General features: G+C 42.5%; 1 protein-coding gene across 2 annotated transcripts in view; it reads left to right on the forward strand.

Moving 5' to 3' along the window:
* Plcg2 (phospholipase C gamma 2) overlaps positions 1-15,092 on the forward strand; it is a 132,485-nt gene extending 117,393 nt beyond the window's left edge. For both annotated transcript variants that reach the window (XM_078032730.1, XM_078032729.1), the window contains exons 32-33: positions 13,790-13,974; positions 14,755-15,092. In XM_078032730.1, coding sequence (XP_077888856.1) covers positions 13,790-13,974; positions 14,755-14,797 — 228 coding nt within the window. In that variant the 3' untranslated portion in view covers positions 14,798-15,092. The remainder of the gene's footprint in view (positions 1-13,789; positions 13,975-14,754) is intronic.
* Positions 15,093-20,103: the final 5,011 nt, after the last annotated feature.

Below are 20,103 nucleotides of genomic sequence, written 5' to 3' on the forward strand. Positions count from 1 at the left end.
GAATCCTTGGGGAGAAGGCCCAGCATGCTCCAGAACCCCAGAGGACCAGGGGCTGTACTCTCAAGCTGAACTGGTCCTAGTTTTTGAGGTTGAAAAGATTTCTTTCTACCTGGGAGACACGGAGGCACAGAGGAAGACCCTCCTGTGCTCCGCCAGCTGAAATTTACCAGTGCTGAAGCCATGAAGCCTGTATGACTACTCAACACAGAGCCACCATCCTGCAGGGAAAAGCAACGGCGCACGGTGACCAGGGGAGAAAGACCCCCACGTGGACATGGAGCAGCTGCTGGCAGTTGAAGCTGAGCCGTAAAATGTAAGTCTGGCACCTTCCAAAGCCATCAAAGCTGAGCGCTGAAAAAGGCTTTCAGGCATTTGAAACACATTAGGAAACCCTGACTTCTTGAGTTTAGAATTTATTATATAAGAGAAGATATGGACATTATTGAATGAAAAGATAAAGTAGAAGAACTATTTTCAATCCAGACAGCATCCCCTGAGATGGAAACCATGGAGGAAACGAGAGGCTAGAAGCAAATCCCAAGACGGATTTGGTTGGCCGCTTGGACCCAGGTGGGATGAGTAGAGAACATATCCACAGCCCTGGGCTTATTTTAGTAAAATGTTTAAATTCCAAGAATAAATTAAAAAAACACCCTTAGACTTCCCAACACAATGGCTGTCTATAAGGAAAAGGCAATCAGACCTGTTGACATCAGCACTGAAAACCAAGACAGAGGGATGCCCCTACCCACAGGAAGACGGGGGATGTGGTGACCCCACGTCAAGGCAGGAGGAAGGCATGTGTGTTACATAAAGAAGCTTTCAGGTGGCCCCGAGTAGACAGTATTTTATTCAGAAGAGGGACCTCTAGACAGGAAACGTCTAGTTCTGCAGAATTCCATCTTACAGGATGGTGATAAGTCTCAAATGAGGATTCCTGGAACCCAACACACTCTGATGCCAAATTCCATAATCAGAAGCTGCAGAGAATCCTCAGAAGAGCCCAGGGGCTGAGAGGGAAGATGGAGGTGGCCTGAGGCTTCCGGCTCCTGGGTTATCAGGCACATGGAGCACCTGCAGAGGACAAGCGCCTTCTGCTATAAAGGGAACATGTAATTTTAATTTGGATTGTTGAAAAACTGAGGAGAGCCATGTAAAAATTGAGAAGCAGTGGCACAGCGAGGAGGAGATAAACAGAAACTGAACCAGGAGTAAAAATAAGGAAAAGGATCAAAGAAGGAATTAAAGCAAAGAGTAATCAAAATGACATGGAAAGCGCTTGTATTTAATTTGGTAAGTGGGCTAAATTCTTTTCCTGAAAGGGAGATCCAGCTGTGCAGTGTTTACAGAAGTAAACCCAGGAGCAACCTGATGGAAGAGCTACTGGGTAAACTGGGAAGGAAATGTCAATATGAAGAGCACTCGAGAGCTTAAGAGGAATGAGGGGTGAGGATAAAAAAAATGCTGGGTTTACAAAGAAACAGCATCCAGCCAGAATACATAAAATCTACCAATACAACAGATAAAAGGCTTTCAGAGTTTGAATGATATTGTAGTATTCCCCTCTCCCCCCAAAAGGATCAAAGATTACAATAATTTGACTTCAGAGATGTACAGCTTTGTATCCTACCCAGGGATAATATGTTCTGTGTGCTTCTTGTCTCAAACTGTGTAAACTTGCTTATATACTTGATCAGAAAGAGAACCCTAATATAGTTTTAAAATTAATGATTTTATAAGTCATTATTTGGCAGATAAAGATGCTGAAAATGCAAAATATTTGAAAACAAGAATTTCCTAAATAACCAATCTAAACAAATTACCCCCAAGGTAGGCGGACCTGTGAACACCGGCAGAACAGGCCCAGTGGCCTGCTGAGGGGCAGAGCCTCCCCCTCCCCCCGTGCCTACAAGGTAGGCGGACCTGCGACCCACCGGCAGGTCAGGCCCAGCAACCTGTGGAGTGGCAGAGCCACCCCACACGCCTGCAAGGTAGGCGGACCTGCGACCCCCCCCAGCAGAACAGGCCAGACCTGCAACCGACAGAACAGGTCCAGCGACCCGCGGAGGGGCAGAGCCGCCACCCGTGCCTGCAAGGCAGGTGGACCTACGACCCACTGGCAGAACCACTGCCTGCGCCTGCAAAGTAGGCGGAACTGCGACCACCGACAGAACAGGCCCAGTGGCCCACAGAGGGGCAGAGCCGCCGCCCACACCTGCAAGGTAGGTGCACCTGCAACCAACTGGCAGAACAGGCCCAGCGGCCTGCTGGTGTGGTAGGCACATTGCCCCAATTGGAGGAGGAGCAGAGCCGCCACCTGCGCGGGAGACTTTGCAAGAGTAATACAAATATAACACAACTGTTTCACCAAGCAGAAAGAAACGCGAACAGTATGAAGAGACAAGGAAAGAAAGGACCACAAGCAATGCAGGTCAACTCAACGTTAGAAGAGGTAATATCTGCAGCAGATGGAATGTCAGATAAAGAATTCAGGATATACATGCTTCAGATGATCTGGAATCTCAAGGAAGACATTAGACAGCAAAATCAGACAATGAAAGATCACTTCAACAATGAATTACATAACAAATCCAGGAAGCAAAAGATCAACTATACAGGGAGAGAGAGGTTATAAAAAACAAACAGAAATCCTAGAAATGCAGGAAGCAATAAACCAACTTAAAAACTCAATTGAGAATACTACCAGCAGAGTAGAACACTTAGAAGATAGAACATCAGACAATGAAGACAAAGTATTTCAACTTGAAAAGAACATAGACAGCTCAGCAAGACTGTTAAGAAACCATGAGCAGAACATCCAAGAAATATGGGATAACATAAAGAGACCAAACTTAAGAGTCATTGGGATACAGGAAGGTATAGAGGTCCAAACCAAAGGAATGAGCAATCTATTCAATGAAATAATATGAGAAAACTTCCCAGACTTGAAGAATGAGAAAGAATCCCAAGTCCTAGAAGCCTACAGAACGCCGAATGTGCAAAATCATAAGAGATTCACACCTAGACACATTATAATGAAAATGCCCAACATACAGAATAAGTAGAGAATTTTAAAAGCTACAAGAGAAAGGAAGCAGATTACATTTAGGGGTAAACCAATCAGGATAACAGCTGATCTCTCAACACAGACTTTGAAAGCTAGAAGATCCTGGAATAACATTTCAAACACTGAAAGAAAATGGGTTCCAACCAAGAATTGTGTATCCAGCAAAATTAAGCTTCAGGATGGAAGATGAAATTAAAACCTTCCACGATAAACAAAAGTTAAAAAGAATTTGCAGCTAGAAAACCATCTCTCCAAAAAATCCTCGGCAAAACATTACAGGAAGAGGAAATGGAAAATAACAATGAAAACCAACAGTGGGAGGTAGGGCAGTAAAGGGGGTAAAATAATCAAAGAGGAAAACAAACCATGTTTAGTAACATAAATAAACAAATATGGCTGGAAGAACAACCCATATCTCAATAATAACCCTAAATGTTAATGGCTTAAACTCACCAATTAAGAGACACAGGCTAGTAGAATGGATCACAAAACATGACCCAACAATATGCTGCCTACAGGAGATGCATTTGATAGGAAAAGACATACATAGACTGAAGGTGAAAGGTTGGGAAAAAATCATATCACTCATATGGACTTCGGAAACAAGCAGGAGTGTCCATACTCATATCAAATAAAATAGATTTCAAGCCAAAGTTAATCAAAAGGGATAAAGAGGGACACTACATACTGCTCAAGGGAACCATACACCAACAAGACATAACAATCATAAATATATATGCCCCAAACAATGGTGCAGCTATGTTCATCAAACAAACTCTTCTCAAGTTCAAGAGTGTAATAGAACACCATACAATAATCATGGGAGACTTCAACACACCTCTCTCACCATTGGACAGATCTTCCAAACAAAAGTTGAATAAGGAAACTATAGAACTCAATAACACAATTAATAACCTAGACTTAATTCACATATATAGAATATACCACCCAACATCAAGCAGTTACACTTTTTTCTCAGCAGCACATGGATCCTTCTCAAAAATAGATCATATATTATGTCACAGGGCAACTCTTAGACAATATAAAGGAGTAGAGATAATACCATGCATCTTATCTGATCATAATGGAATGAAACTGAAAATCAACGATAAAAGAAGGAAGGAAAAATCATGCATCACTTGGAAAATGAACAATAGGTTACTGAATGATCAAGGGTTATAGAAGACACCAAGGAGGAAATTAAAAAATTCTTAGAGATAAATGAAAACACAACATATCAGAATCTATGGGACACATTGAAAGCAGTTCTAAGAGGAAAATTCATTGCTTAGAGTTCATTCCTTTAAAAAAAAAATAAATGATCTCATACTTCATCTCAAAATCCTAGGAAAAAAAAGAGCAAAACAGCAAAAGAAGTAGAAGGCAAGAAATAATTAAAATCATAGCTGAAATTAATGAAATCAAAACAAAAGAAACAATTGATAAAAGTTGGTTCTTTGAAAAAATAAATAAGATTGACAGACCCTTAGCCATGCTGAAGAAGAGAGAGAACTCAAATTACTAGCATACGGGATGAAAAAGGCAATATCACAACAGAATTCAGAAATATAGAAGATAATCAGAAATTATTTTGAATCCTTATACTCCAATAAAATAGAAGATAGTGAAGGCATCGATAAATTTCTTAAGTCATATGATCTGCCCAGATTGAGTCAGGAGGATATAGACAACCTAAACAGACCAATATCAATGGAGGAAATAGAAGAAACCATCAAAAGACTACCAACTAAGAAAATCCCAGGACCTGATGGGTATACAGCAGAGTTTTACAAAACCTTTAAAGAGGAACTAATACCAATACTTTTCAAGCTATTTCGGAAATAGAAAAAGAGGGAGAACTTCCAAATTCATTCTACGAGGCCAACATCACCCTGATTCCTAAACCAGACAAAAACACTTCAAAGAAAGAAAACTACAGACCAATATCTCTAATGAACCTAGATGCAAAAATCCTCAATAAAATTCTGGCGAATCGGATTCAAAAACATCAAGAAAATTGTGCACCATGATCAAGTAGGATTCATCCCTGAGATGCAAGGCTGGTTCAATATATGGAAATCAATAAATGTTATTCACCACATCAATAGACTTAAAAATAAGAACCATACAATCATCTTGATAGATGTGGAAAAAGCATTCGACAAAGTACAGCATCCCTTTATGTTCAAAACTCTCGAAAAACTAGGGATAACAGGAACATACCTCAACATTGTAAAAGCAATCTATGCTAAGCCTCAGGCTAGCATCATTCTGAATGGAGAAAAATTGAAGGCATTCCCTCTAAAATCTGGAACAAGACAGGGATGCCCTCTCACCACTTCTGTTCAACATAGTTCTCGAAACACTGGCCAGAGCAATTAGACAGACGAAAGAAATTAAAGGCATAAAAATAGGAAAAGAAGAACTTAAATTATCACTATTTGCGGACGACATGATTCTATACCTAGAAGACCCAAAAGGGTCTACAAAGAAACTACTAGAACTAATAAATGAATTCAGCAAAGTGGCAGGATATAAAATCAACACGAATAAATCAAAGGCATTTCTGTATATCAGCGACAAAACTTCTGAACTGGAAATGAGGAAAACCACCCCATTCACAATATCCTCAAAAAAAAAAAAAAATACTTGGGAATCAACCTAACAAAAGAGGTGAAAGACTTATACAATGAAAACTACAGAACCCTAAAGAGAGAAATTGAAGAAGATCTTAGAAGATGGAAAAATATACCCTGTTCATGGATAGGCAGAACTATCATCATCAAAATGGCGATATTACCAAAAGTTCTCTATAGGTTTAATGCAATGCCAATCAAAATCCCAACGGCATTTCTTGTAGAAATAGAGAAAGCAATCATGAAATTCATATGGAAAAATAAAAGACCCAGAATAGCAAAAATAATGCTAAGCAGGAAGTGTGAATCAGGTGGTATAGCGATACCAGACTTCAAACTATACTACAGAGCAATAGTAACAAAAACAGCATGGTACTGGTACCAAAACAGGCGGGTAGACCAATGGTACAGAATAGAGGACACAGAAACCAACCCACAAAACTACAACTTTCTTATATTTGATAAAGGGGCTAAAAGCATGCAATGGAGGAAGGATAGCATCTTCAACAAATGGTGCTGGGAAAACTGGAAATCAATATGCAACAAAATGAAACTGAATCCCTTTCTCTCGCCATGCACAAAAGTTAACTCAAAATGGATCAAGGAGCTTGATATCAAATCAGACACGGCATCTGATAGAAGAAAAAGTTGGCTACAACCTACATACTATGGGGTCGGGCTCCGAATTCCTCAATAGGACACCCATAGCGCAAGAGTTAATATCTAGAATCAACAAATGGGACTTACTCAAACTAAAAAGTTTTTTCTCAGCAAAAGAAACAATAAGAGAGGTAAATAGGGAGCCTACATCCTGGGAACAAATCTTTACTCCTCACACTTCAGATAGAGCCCTAATATCCAGAGTATACAAACAACTCAAAAAATTAGACAATAAGATAACAAATAACCCAATCAACAAATGGGCCAAGGACCTGAACAGACACTTCTCAGAGGAGGACATACAATCAATTAACAAGTACATGAAAAAAATGCTCACCATCTCTAGCCGTCAGAGAAATGCAAATCAAAACCACCCTAAGATACCATCTCACTCCAGTAAGATTGGCAGCCATTATGAAGTCAAACAACAACAAGTGCTGGCGAGGATGTGGGGAAAAGGGTACTCTTGTACATTGTTGGTGGGACTGCAAATTGGTGCAGCCAATTTGGAAAGCAGTATGGAGAGTTCTTGGAAAGCTGGGAATGGAACCACCATTTGACCCAGCTATTCCCCTTCTTGGACTATTCCCTAAAGACCTAAAAAGAGCATGCTACAGGGACACTGCTACATCGATGTTCATAGCAGCACAATTCGCAATAGTAAGACTGTGGAAGCAACCTAGATGCCCTTCAATAGACGAATGGATAAAAAAAAAATGTGGCATTTATACACAATGGAGTATTACTCTGCATTAAAAAATGACAAAATCATAGAATTTGGAGGGAAATGGATGGCATTAGAGCAGATTATGGTAGTGAAGCTAGCTAATCCCTAAAAAACAAATGCCAAATGTCTTCTTTGATATAAGGAGAGTAACTAAGAACAGAGTAGGGAAGAAGAGCATGAGAAGAAGACTAACATTAAACAGGGATGAGAGGTGGGAGGGAAAGGGAGAGAGAAGGGAAATTGCATGGAAATGGAAGGAGACCCTCAGGGTTATACAAAATTACATACAAGAGGAAGTGAGGGGAAATGGAAAAATAATACAAGGGGGAGAAATGAATTACAGTAGAGGGGGGGGAGGGGAGGGGGGATAGTAGAGGATAGGAAAGGCAGCAGAATACAACAGACATGAGTATAGCAATATGTAAATCAATGGAAGTGTAACTGATGTGATTCTGCAATCTGTATACGGGGTAAAAATGGGAGTTCATAATCCACTTGAATCAAAGTGTGAAATATGATATATCAAGAACTATGTAATGTTTTGAACAACCAACAATAAAAAAGAAAAAAACAAATTACCCAGAATGCAATAACACATTTATGCCCGACCGTACAGGTGTACTGTTTTCCTGTACTTGGCAGATGGTGTGATGTTTATAATCTGAAGCTACATGGGGCCCTTTCCCAACAGCACATGCTGACTTTGTGTCACTGTCACATTTTGGTAATTCTCCAATTTCAGACATTTCCATCATTCTCCTATCTATTACAGTGATCTTTGATGCTACTGTTGTAATGGCTGGGGGCACCCCAGCTGCACCCATTTAGCCAGCTTGATTGATGTTGTGAGTGTTCTGACTGCTACTCTCCAACCTCCTACAGCCTCCATATTCCCTGAGACACAGGGATAACCCTATGATGGCCTCCCTGTGTCCAAGTGAGAGGAAGAGTCCCAGGTCACTCCCTTTAAATCAAAAGCTAGGAATGGTTAAGCTCAGCAAGGAAAGCACAGGGAAAGCCGAGGTGGGCCTGAAGCCAGGCCTCTCGTGCCAACAGTCAAGTTGTGACACAAAAGAAAAGTTCTTGAAGGAAGTGAAAAGTGCCCCGAGACTGATAAGAAAGCAGAATGGCGGATTGCTGAGAAAGGTTCTGTGGCCTGGACAGAGGATAGAACTAGCCCTGGTGCTCTCTGCAATCCAGGAAGGTGGAGGGAGGTGAGGGAGCTGCAAGAAAGGCTGGAGCTAGCAGAGGTTGCCTTCTGGGGTTTAAGAGAAGAAGCTTTCTCCAAAGTCATTTTTCTGTTTTTGCTGTGCTGGGGATTGAACCCAGGGCTTCACCCATGTTAGGCAACAACTCTTTTACTGAGCTACACCCCCAGCAGCCATCTCCATTACCTGAAAGTGGAAGTTCAGCAGCAAGTGCTGAGATAGGAGCCGCAGTAGAGCTAGCTGAGATCACCCGACAGCAGCCTTTTGATACAGATGAAATAGGCTTCTACTGGAAGAACATGGCATTTAGGAGTTCCACAGAGAAGTCAGCACCTGGCTTCAAGAGACAGGTTGACTCTTGTTAGGGCTGATGCAGTTTGTGACTAAGTGGAAGCCTCGGCTCATTTACCACTCTGAAAATCCTAGGCTCTCAAGGATCATGTAAACGGACCCCGCCTGGGGTAGAGGGAACAACAAAGCCTGGATGACGGCTTGCGTGTTTACAATATGGCTTGCTGGAAAGCTGAAGCCCACTGTTGAGACCTACTGCTCAGGAAAAAAAGGTTCATTTCAAAATATCACCACTCGTCCACAGTGCACCTGGCCCCCCCAGGGCTGGAGTGGGCATGTACAAAGACATCAATGTCGATTCCGGCTGGTGGATGGGCATCCATTCTGCAGCTCATGGATAGGGCAGTAGTTTTGATATCCGAGGCTTGTTATTTAAGAAATACATCTTTAAGTCTGTGGCTCCTTTGGATAATGACTCTTCAGGTGGATGTGGGTAAAGAAAACAGAAAACCTTTTGGAAAGGATTTTCCATCCTGGGCGAGGTCAAGAACATTTGTGATCCAAGGGGAGGAGAGGTCAAAGGATCAACATCAACAGGCATTTGGAAGAAGTTGATCCGAACCCTCATGAATGACTTAAAGGGGTTCAGAACTTTAGTGGAACTTTAGATAAAACAAGAGAAATAAAACTAGGGTGAGCAAAGAAAGTGGTTTCTTGACATGGAGTCTACTTTTAATGAAGGTGCTGTGAATAAATCGTTTCTGAGAGAATCAATCAGTGTGGCAAACTTTGTTATTTTTTTCCCCTAAGAAATTTCCCTAGCCACTCCAACCCTTTGCAGCCACCACCCTGATCCATCAGCAGCAATCAAGGTCATGGAAAAACCCTTAGATTATGACTTACTGAAGGCTCAGGTGACTGGTAGTGGTTTTTAGCAGTGAGGTATTTTCAAATGAAGATATGCACACTGATTTTTGGCCATTAGGCTATGGCACATTCAGTGGACTGCAGGGTGGTGTGAGTGTAACTTCAATATGCAAACTTCACATGACCTGCTCTGTTGTAGTGGTCTGGAATTAAACCCACAGTCTCTTAGATTTACCTGTATTTTGAAGGGGAAAATTCTTGCCTTAAAACCTCACAGGATAAATACTACATATGCATGCCCTAAATATTCATCTTAAGAACTTTTAAGTGAAACACAAAAGGAGAAGAACAGAAAAAATTAATGATGGTTTACCAGAAAGACCATTTAAAACAGTTCTTTGCTTATTTTATATGGGAACAAAGTAAGAGCAAAAAATCACACTGGAATGGGTATTGGAAAGGAGACCAAACCCCAAACCAGAGCAAATTGGCAGTTGTCTTAAAGTGTATCAGTGGGCTAAAATTGTTCTGAGAAGGAGTAGCCAGGTTAGAGACAAAGTCCTACAGGAGTCCCTTGAAGGGTATTAAAATACCTATTGGGTAAAACAGATTTTAGATATACATAGCTTTTTAAATGAATTCTGAAACCCAAGAATATAATTCCAGTTTGACTCCATAGAAGCCACCGGCAATTCAGAAATGCTGCAGTTGTCTTGAGTTCCACAACTTTCAAATCAAAACCAGAGGTGGATGGGACTCCAGTGCTCCATCCACCCACCACGGCCACAGGTCAGTGTCACTTGTGACTAAAATGTATTGGCAAACCCCAAACTTCACTTTCAGCTTCTTATAGAAGCACAACATATTAAATCTAAGTGGAATTTATTCCAGGAATTCAAGGATAGTTTACCATTGGCACAGTTGGCAACAAATTGAGAAAAACAGCAAAAGCCACTAAATGCTACAACTGTATCTGGCCAAATAATTAGCATAGATTGTGGAAAGAAAGATAAAAGGGAGATATATATATTTGTCTCGCATTTATTAAATCTAATCACTTCTCTATTCTGGAACTAACATGTGGAAATGTAGGGCAGCAGACAGGGACATATGGGAAATTCTGTTCATGACATTGACAAAAACAGTTCCTCATTTAGTAGTAATTTAAATAAGAAATTTAAATAGGAAAGATTGCATTTATATAAGGTCAAGTATAAAATCTTACCGAAAGATAAAACAACCTCGGGACAAGTAGAAATGTATACCAGTCATCAGTATAAGCTCACAATTATGTGTTTATTGAGAAAGATGGGAGGTAGCTGCAGAAATAAATGTGTTTGTGTAAGTTAGATAAGTGTATATCCTTGCTCTGTCTGCTGAGGGAGCCCAGAACTACTGATGTCCTACTAGCAATGAGCACACCTACGCACCTAGATATTGCTTTCTAAATATAATCCCCCAATAAAAGAAATCAGCACTCCTCGGACAAATGATTAGTTACAGGGCTGGGATAAAATGAACATGGAACATCATTGTGGGCACTTCAAGTGGGCAGAGGAGCCAACCGGAAAGAGCTCCAGTTACCAAAACTGGAACAACGTGAGCAAGCAAGTAATGATCGGCCTGGATTAGAACGCACAAGGTCAAATATCCACCTGTCCCCGAGTGAAAGAGAAGAGAGATCATCGAAGCCAGATGATCCACGTTCGTGCCACACGTGACTGCACGTCCATGCCCTTCCTGATGTGACATTCTTACCAAGAGCCTTAGATCGCGAGGACACACCAGCCCCCTGCATCATGGGACACTACACCACACCACCATAAAACATCAGAGAGGACCGCGGAAACAGACTAGGGGGACCAAGGCAACGCTGGCCAAGTACAGCATGGGAGCTCGGAATGGCAACAGGGCATTCAGTAAAGTCTGCGGCTCAGCAGTGACGCACCAGCGTCCGTTTATCAACGTGACCTTCCTAACTGTGGTTGTGCAAGAGGATGACACTGCAGTATCTGAGAAATGTACCACTGCTGCAGTCTTTCTGTACAATTTAAAATTTCAATATAGAACAAGAGAAGGTAGCATCAGTGGGGGGAATTTTCTTCATGTTTTTCCTCCTGCTAAAGAGAGAAAAAAAGGGAAATGCTCTAAGATTGCATCAAGGGCCAGGTAGAACTTAGCACCAAAGTATTTTCTAACTAGGGACTTGGAAAAGCAAAAAACTGAAAAAATATGTCAAACAGACTCAAAAAACTAAGAAATGGTTATTAAAAACTTCTATGGGGGAAGAGGGAGATGGTTAGGAGGGGTGCAGGGTGGGCAACACGCTCTTGACAGGGTGGTCGTCTCTCCCCTCTCACAGTTCCCTTGGGGGATGTCCATGGTAGCTATTTTAATGGTTTTATTCATGCATTATAATTATACACAATAGTGGACACAGCTGGCAGTGGGTCTCATTTTGACATTCGTAATTGCATATAGCATAATTGGCCCCATTTCAATTCCCAGCACTTGCCCTTTCCTACCCCTTGCTCTACACTGTTGGTCTTCCTTTTGTTTGTTGATTGTTTTAAATTGGTGCATTATAGTTATGTATAAAAGTGAGGAATTCGTTGTGATGTATTCCTGTATACACATAGCAAAATCTGGTCAACTTCCTGCTCTGATCCTCTCCCTTCCTCTTCCCTCCTCCCTTCTCCTTGGTTCCCTGCCTCCACTCTGCTGATCTCCTTTCTGTTTTCATAAGACCCCCCTTTCTTATTCCTTCTGCTGCTCTTGTTTCTGTGTATGACAGAAAACGTTTGACCCTTGACTGAGTCTGGCTTATTTCACTTAGTGCGATTTTCTCCAGTGCCATCCATTTACCAGCAAATGACATAATTTCATTCTTTGTGACCGAGTAGAATTCCATTGTGTGTATGTTCTGTGACTCTTTGGAGGCCATTAAAGTGGAAAGAGATTTGCAGAGACAGGTATCCTCAGAGTCTGTGCTTTTTGTAAAGCAAATGACAAAAGCAGCCCAGAATGTATATTGATCCACAATTTTGTAGCCCTGGAGTCTCTCATAAAGTAGTCCACCTGTAGGGGAGTAGTGGTCACTAGACTGACCTCTGGAGTAGCCAGCCTGCATACACTGGTCAGTGACCTTTCAAAAATCACAGGTGGCAAAGCTTTCTTTTCTCCCCACCCCACAAGCACATTGGCAGGAATATTCGGGCTCCCTGGGTGGCAAGGCTCAGGGGCGGGTCTTGTGCCAGTCATGGCTGCACACTAGTGCTCACCCCACAGCTCCGTTTGCCCCTCTCCTGGCCTCATTTCAACTTTCTATACATTACAGCAAAAGGACTGAATTGAGATCACTAGGAACTGGGTACATCCACCATTCTTTCAGCTAGTCCCAGGAAAATTTTACACTAAGAGCACCAGCAAAAATCCTGTGGATGCTTTTAATTGGCTTGGCTGGGGTCACTGCTGGGAGATGATGGTGAGGAATAACACATCGCTGATGCCTAGAACTGAGCCACGTGCCTATCCCTGGGGGTGTAGTCTACAGTACCTTGGCTTTTTTTCAGGGGTGGGGAGGGAGATAACAGCTCTGTTGAGATAAAACTCATTTATCACACTCACCCATTTAAGGCACACAATGTTTTTAGCATATCCAAAGTTGTACAACTACAACCAATTTTAGAACATTTTCATCACCCCAAAAAGATAATTGGCTGTTACCACTTACCCGTCCCCTGGTTACCATTAATGTACTTTCTGCTGTATGGATTTACCTGTTCTGGAGATTTCACATAAATGGCATCTTACAATGTGTCATCTTTTAGCATGATATTTTCCAGGTGGAACCTATTACTGTGCCTTTTTTAAAAGTTGTAGATGGACACAATACCTTTATTTTTATGTGGTGGTGCCAGGGATCGAACCCAGTGCCTCACGCATGCTAGGCAAGCACTCTACCACTGAGCCACAACCCCAGCCCCATTAAGGTCCTTATAAAATCTTAAATTATCTGCTTCCTGCCTATCCTCACATTGTGCTGCTCTTTCCTTAGTTAAGCCAGTAGCTGCTTGACCTTTGCTCTTAGGTAAAAGCCGGGAGGTGATGCAGACCAAGGAAAAAGCCTCTTAGATTAAGATGTGGGATCCAGGGACTTTTCAGAAGGGCTAGCTTCTGTAGAACACGTAATGACTAACTGTGAGCTTTATCTCCGATAGTCCCATTTGCAAAGCCTCTGCCTGGGCACATGCATTAGACCCATGTCCCATGTGTTGGTTTGGAAGATGTGGTCATTTCACAAACTCAAGGTGGTTCTCACCCCTGCCCCCAGGAGAGTGAAGAGGAACTTTACTCCTCCTGTCGCCAGCTGCGGAGGCGGCAAGAAGAGCTGAACAACCAGCTCTTTCTGTACGACACGCACCAGAACCTGCGCGGTGCCAACCGTGATGCCCTCATCAAGGAGTTCAATGTCAATGAGAACCAGCTCCAACTGTACCAGGAGAAGTGCAACCGGAGGTGGGTTAGCAGATCCTGGGCGTCTGGGCAGTGACATTGGGTGTGCAGGCCAGGCTTCTGGAGAGCCCCCCTCATGGCTTCTCTAGGAATTCTTTGTTACCCTCGCTCTAATTCTCTTACTCTGTAGATGAACTTACAGGAAGACTTCAAGCACCCGACACTTCCCTAGATAGAACTGTTTTCCAGAAATTTCAATAATAGTGGAAATAAATGATGATCATTAACTTTTAATTTTTTATGGTGCTGGGGACTGAATTCAGGGCCTTGTGCATGCTACTATGCTAAGGCAAGGGCCGTACCACTGAGCGACCTCTGCCACCCCAATAACTACAGACTCCAAAGGAGTCCTACTGACTTCCCAAGAATGGGCTAGTCCTGTGGTTCAAGAACAGGGCAGAATCCTCCCAGGGGAGGCTCTTGTTGTGCCCCAGGCACGTGAGGCAGAGAGCTAGCTAGACTTGACAGGTGGCTTCCAGTGTCCCAGATAGTGACCGAGCAACTAAAAATGACTCCGACAACCTCAGCACTGTTCTGCACTCCTCACCGCAGAGACTCACTGAACCATTTGGCCAGCCTACAGCACAGCTCTTACCCCATTTACCAAGGAGGAGGTGGATCTGAGTTTCAGGGTCTTGCCAGGAGCCTGGGACTCTCCCGACTCCCAGCCCTGAACCATCCAGCCAGGAATGCCTACAAATGTATGGATGGAGAAATGATATAATCTCTGCGCTGAGCTCCAAGTCATAACTGCTAATGACAGCACAATCTCTTTTCTTTCAGGTTAAGAGAGAAGAGAGTCAGTAACAGCAAGTTTTACTCCTAGATGCGAGTGTATGTGTGGGAGTATCTGTGTGTGCATGTAGGAAAACGTGCTGTTTGGTTCCTGGGAAGAGGCTAATCTGTGACATTGTCCTGTCTCCAAGTCTGCCTTCAAGATGATGTTTCTGAAGAAGCCCTAGCTGGCATGAGTTGGGGTGATTTCCTGCTAATTTTTCCTCACTAGGACAACTTTTTTTTTTTTAACTTATATTCTCTATAGAGAATTGCCCAAATGTGCTCATTTTTGGTGTCTCATATTCCAAACCTCATTGAATAAAAGCAACAAAAAATCTTGGTCAGTTAAGCCTTCTATGCATGACCCTATACCATGAATAGGATTTCTTTTCTGGTGGACAAGATTCTACTAATGACCCAGGTAATTGACTTCCACAGAAGATGAATCAGAAATGTAAGGAACTAATTAGTTAGATTCTGAAAAGAATTTTTAACTAAAAAGCAGATGATTCCACAATTAAGGCCATTGGATTCCACAGAGAAGCCTGCCCTGCGAGTACCCAGCTCAGTGCACATTCCCTACCATGGGCAACTGCCTGGCTAGACAGACGTCCTGCATGGACCACCACAGGCCCCAGGAAAGAGCTGGGTGATGGCATTTGTTCATTAGGACAATTTCTAATTAATGGCAGAGGCTTGCTTTGTCAATAGAGTTACTGGGGGTGGGAATCTTGGGGCCTCTGTGTTAAGAAGGCTTTCAGAGCTCAGGTTCTGTGGAGGCTCCTCCCACTCCTGCCTGCTGCTGGGAGTCTCTGCCACTCCTCATGCCCAGGCTCTGTGGCACCGACTGGCAGCAGCTGGGAAAGCCCTGGGTCCTCAGACAAGGTCAGTTGCTGGTTTAAAGAGGACAAAAGTTGAATTTGTGGGGGAATGTCTCTGGGTTGTTCAGTTTCTGGAGCAGTGAGCCAAGCTCTCGGGGATTGAGCACTAGAGTGTTGTAGAAAACTGCAGACGCAGCTTCTCCCAGCAGGGAAGGCACCTCCATCCTGATTACACAGGTGGCTCTGCATCCCGAGCTCAATTTCAATGACTTAGTAAGCCTTTTAAAGGAGAGGATCATGCTGGGTCACTAGAGTCACAAGTTAGAGTGACTTGAAACTTGAGGAAACAGGTGTACATATGAAAAACAAGTGCGGTGTAGAGGAACTAGTTAGCAGTAAACTGGTGCTTTGGTTGGGTGGAATTTGGTCCTAGAAACCCATTCAGTCCTCCCCCGGTTATACAAAATGTCGGGCTCAGCGTGTATGTATTGTTGGCAAGCAGTTAATACAAGTCAGGCCCTGTCTGACCCAAAGGCGCTCTTCCTCGAGTCCGCAAAAACCTACTGAGCACCTCCATATGCCAAGCACAGTGACAGTTTTGACCATGAGAAATATCTGTGGTTACTGGTCTCATGGACCTATATCCATCGTGAGCTCCTGGAAGAGGCAATTACCTTCCCCAAAGCCAGGAACAGCAGTCTGTCGTGGGGGGTGTGGGGGGGCTCTTACTGTGGGACATTATTTATTGCTCTGTGAGTTGCTGCTTTGTGTGGCAGTCAGCATCAAAAGTCCTCCTAACAGTCATCATTCAAAGCGACTTTCAAGAAAGGCGAGGAGCTGAAGTGCCACAGGGAAGGAAGTTTCACACTGTCCAGCCAGTGCCCCGCTGGCTGGCTGGTGGCCAGGCAGCTACTGGCGCCTACCCCAGGACTGTGACAAGTACCCCAGTCCCTTTTAGCCATATCATTACCCTACCCAGAAGCTCCCACATCACTCTGTATTAAGCCAAATTCCAAGCCCACATCTCCTTTCACTTAAAACGGACTTTTGACTACTGTATCATTTTGGCTACTGTATCAAAGATATGGAGAAGTAGCAGAAAGACTGAAGCTTGAAGTGAGGCTTGTCTTTGCCTACTGCTGTCTGGAGACTTGCCCAGCTGACCCCTGTGGGAAAGGCAGGCAGGGGCCACCACAGCGATGCTGGGAAGAACCCGTCTCCTCCTCCTGGTGCTGCAGTGAGAGCCCACCTTTAGAGAGTACTTGCTTTGGCTCTTCTGTCCTTCCCTTAATAGGATTATGTATTGATTGGTTTTTGGTAATGCCAGGGACCAAGTGAATTCTCAGGAAAGAAATAGATATCATGTTTCTTCCCAGAGTCTGGATGCCACAGAGCCCAGTCATCTAGCCGAGATGGCTCACCATGTGACTTAAACCACTGGCTATACTGCAGGGTAATGCAACATTCCGACAGATGGCAGCAGCCCTATGGGCCCCTGCTGCCAGTGCATGGGTGTCACATGACTTGTTTGCCAATTCCTTACATGTGCTATTGGGAATATTGATTACTACATGGAAAATATAAATGGAGGAGGTTGGTTGGGTTGTTAAGTTTGGGAAACTTAGGTTGTACAAAGCTAAATTTCCCCATGGTGAGACTTAAATATGCAAGAGGTAAGAGGGGTGTCCAGAATCATGTTCCCCAATTCGATCTCAGAATCCTTTGGCCAAGCAGTGGCTGAGAGATCAGTGTACATAGGAAACATCTGAGGATCTGATGGTCCATTAAGAAGGAAGCCAGACAACAAAATCTAGTAATTTACATGTTTTCTGACCTGGTTAAAAATTTAACCTCAAGCCACCAAACCAAGGCCAGTGGCCTTTGAGCCACCCATGCCATGGCAGGCCAGCCTTACCCCTGCGGCAAAGAGCCTTTCAGGTATCTGTTTTCAGATCCTCATCTCCCTATTGCACTTGTTCCCAAGAGTCATCTACCTTTAGACGAAGCCCTTTTTTAATCTTGCAAAAGAAAACACGTTTCCCTCCTTTCCGATCTACTGGAGACCAGGACCCAAGGTAGAGAATTCAAAATATGGATGCTTGGTCTAAACAGGGTACAGACCTTTTACAAACTGGGCAGTGCCTAATTCTTTGCTTTCACAAAATGGATGAGACACTCAAGAAATTTCTGTCTTTGGACATGTGCCTGTGAGAGGAGACGGAAGAACTTGGATACTGCTGTCACAAAACTTCCTCCGCTGTGGCATCCGTGTGAGAAGGGTCATCACAGCTTCCATATGTAACAGGGAGAAAGGGCAGCCGCACCTTGGCTCATTCTGAAAACATTAATTCACAGGTAGATAAAATAATTGGAGGAGAAGGCCCTCACCATTTCCAATTAATAATCAATCTCCATTAATACATTTCCAATGAAGTTTTACTATGTTTAATAATTCATGTAAAATTTGTACTCCATGTTTGCTAATCAAGCTCCACCCAGAAGCCTAGGGCCTATGATTGTATGATATTATGTAATTTTATTAAAAATAAAATTAAACAATATAAAAGCCCTATGTAATTAGGCTAAAATTTCAAGGGGGAAGAGGTATAAAACTACACATTCAGGGTATAAAAGGAAATGTGGATTTCCTATTAAAAATCGCCTGTTCATGTCATTTTTGAAAGAAGGAGTGTCTGTCAAATAACTTTTATATTTAGAGCCTCTTGGCTAAATTTGAAAAGGGATTTAGTGGTTTATTTGAACATACTGTACTACAATATGCCAGCGTTTACATCCTTGCAACTGTTTGTGAGGAAAAATTTTAGATGCCAATTTAAGAGATATCAGAGCATGACATTTTAAGATCACTGATCCAGGGCCATTAAGTGACGAGTTGTATTTGGAAGCAAGGATGGCTACAAAGGGCCCTGATGCTCTTTACTTTAAAAGGAATGTCACTCAGCGTTTAACTTGTGTGACATTAACTTTTTGGGAGCAACCCTAAAATATATGCCTAATATGAATGTGCCTATATGTGGTACTCTAGCTGTACCTAAAAGCTGTACTCTAGCCAACAGAAAGTTAATTAGATTCGAGTATGCAGAATTAAGAAAATTGACATTTAAGATTATTCAATGAGGGGCTGGGGCTGGAGCTCGGTGGCAGAGCGCTTGCCTAACACATGTGAGGCACTGGGTTTGATCCTTAGCACCACATAAAAATAACATAAAGGCATTCTGTCCATCCACAACTACAAAAAAATTTAAGATATTTGTTCTAGGTTTTTAATTGATCAAAATGTTTTCTTGAAGAGCCAGATCACACAGCGATCCCATTTTTTTCAGAAATTTCCCCTTTCTTACTTTTCACTAGGCTTTACACAGCTGCATTTGGAAACTCGATTCCTTGTTAAAGCTTAATTTTTTTTTTTATATAAATATATGTGCTTGTCTGTGTACGTAAAGGATTATGTGAATGAGTCACACAGATGTTGGCTATGGTTCTTGTGAAAATTAAATGGTTGTATCACATTTAAAAAAATAAAAATTTGGCTTGAATGAATACAGTAATCTGTCCAGAACTCTTGTTTTAAACTGCTATTTGATTTTTACACTCCCTAAAGAAACAATGGAATGATTCAGATATGAGATAGTTATAATTCTTTTAAAAATAAAATTCTTTTTTTTATTTCCTATTCTATTTATCACATTTTCTAGGTTACAGGTCTTTTTTGGGGCAAAACTCAGATATACAATGAATATGTGACTCTTCAATTTATCTGCTTTGGAAGAATGTGTAGGGCTAGAAGGAGCACTGAGGTCGGTGTAAGTGGATTTCTCAGAACAGTCATGGGTGTCACTGGGGCTGTCAGCTACAGCAACAGTCCCTGGTGCACAGAAGCCATGTTGTATGTCCCATGATGGTTCCACCCTGGCCCCCACCACCAGCAATCAGTCACCCCACCCCAAGACTTCAGAAAGGCCTATGCCAAACCTGCATTAGGAGATGGAGCAGTAACAAGTAGAGAGGAAATTAGAGTAGTGGCTTGATCATTTGGGGAAAAAAATGATGCAGCCATAACTCTGGAAGATACAAAAGGAACATATGTCAAAATTCTGTTTAACTCACTAATCCTCAAGGGGACCCATAATACATTCCAGCTGGAGCAAAGGAGAACTGAAAGAACAAGGTACACAATGCATACACAGGCTGCCAGGGCCTGGTTCTGTAGGGTCTCTACACCTCCTATTGAGTAACTCAATTGATTCCTGTCTGCAGAAATGCAAATTGTGACTGGAGACTCAGTTATGCATTGCCTTGTGGGCACTGACCACTGATCTTGCCAGTTTGGTATCCACTGAGCAAATTTATTTTAGTATCATCCATGACTTGAAATCTAACACTTGCCTCACACCACATATACAGGTTCAGCCCAGTAGATTATAGGCCAAAATGGAAAGAAAGGCAATCAAACCTTGAAGTAGGTGAAGGCCGCTCAAACAGAACAACAAAACCTAACCCTAGGAAGACTGCT

This window comes from Ictidomys tridecemlineatus, chromosome 15, assembly GCF_052094955.1.
Source record: "Ictidomys tridecemlineatus isolate mIctTri1 chromosome 15, mIctTri1.hap1, whole genome shotgun sequence".
NCBI lineage: Eukaryota > Metazoa > Chordata > Mammalia > Rodentia > Sciuridae > Ictidomys > Ictidomys tridecemlineatus.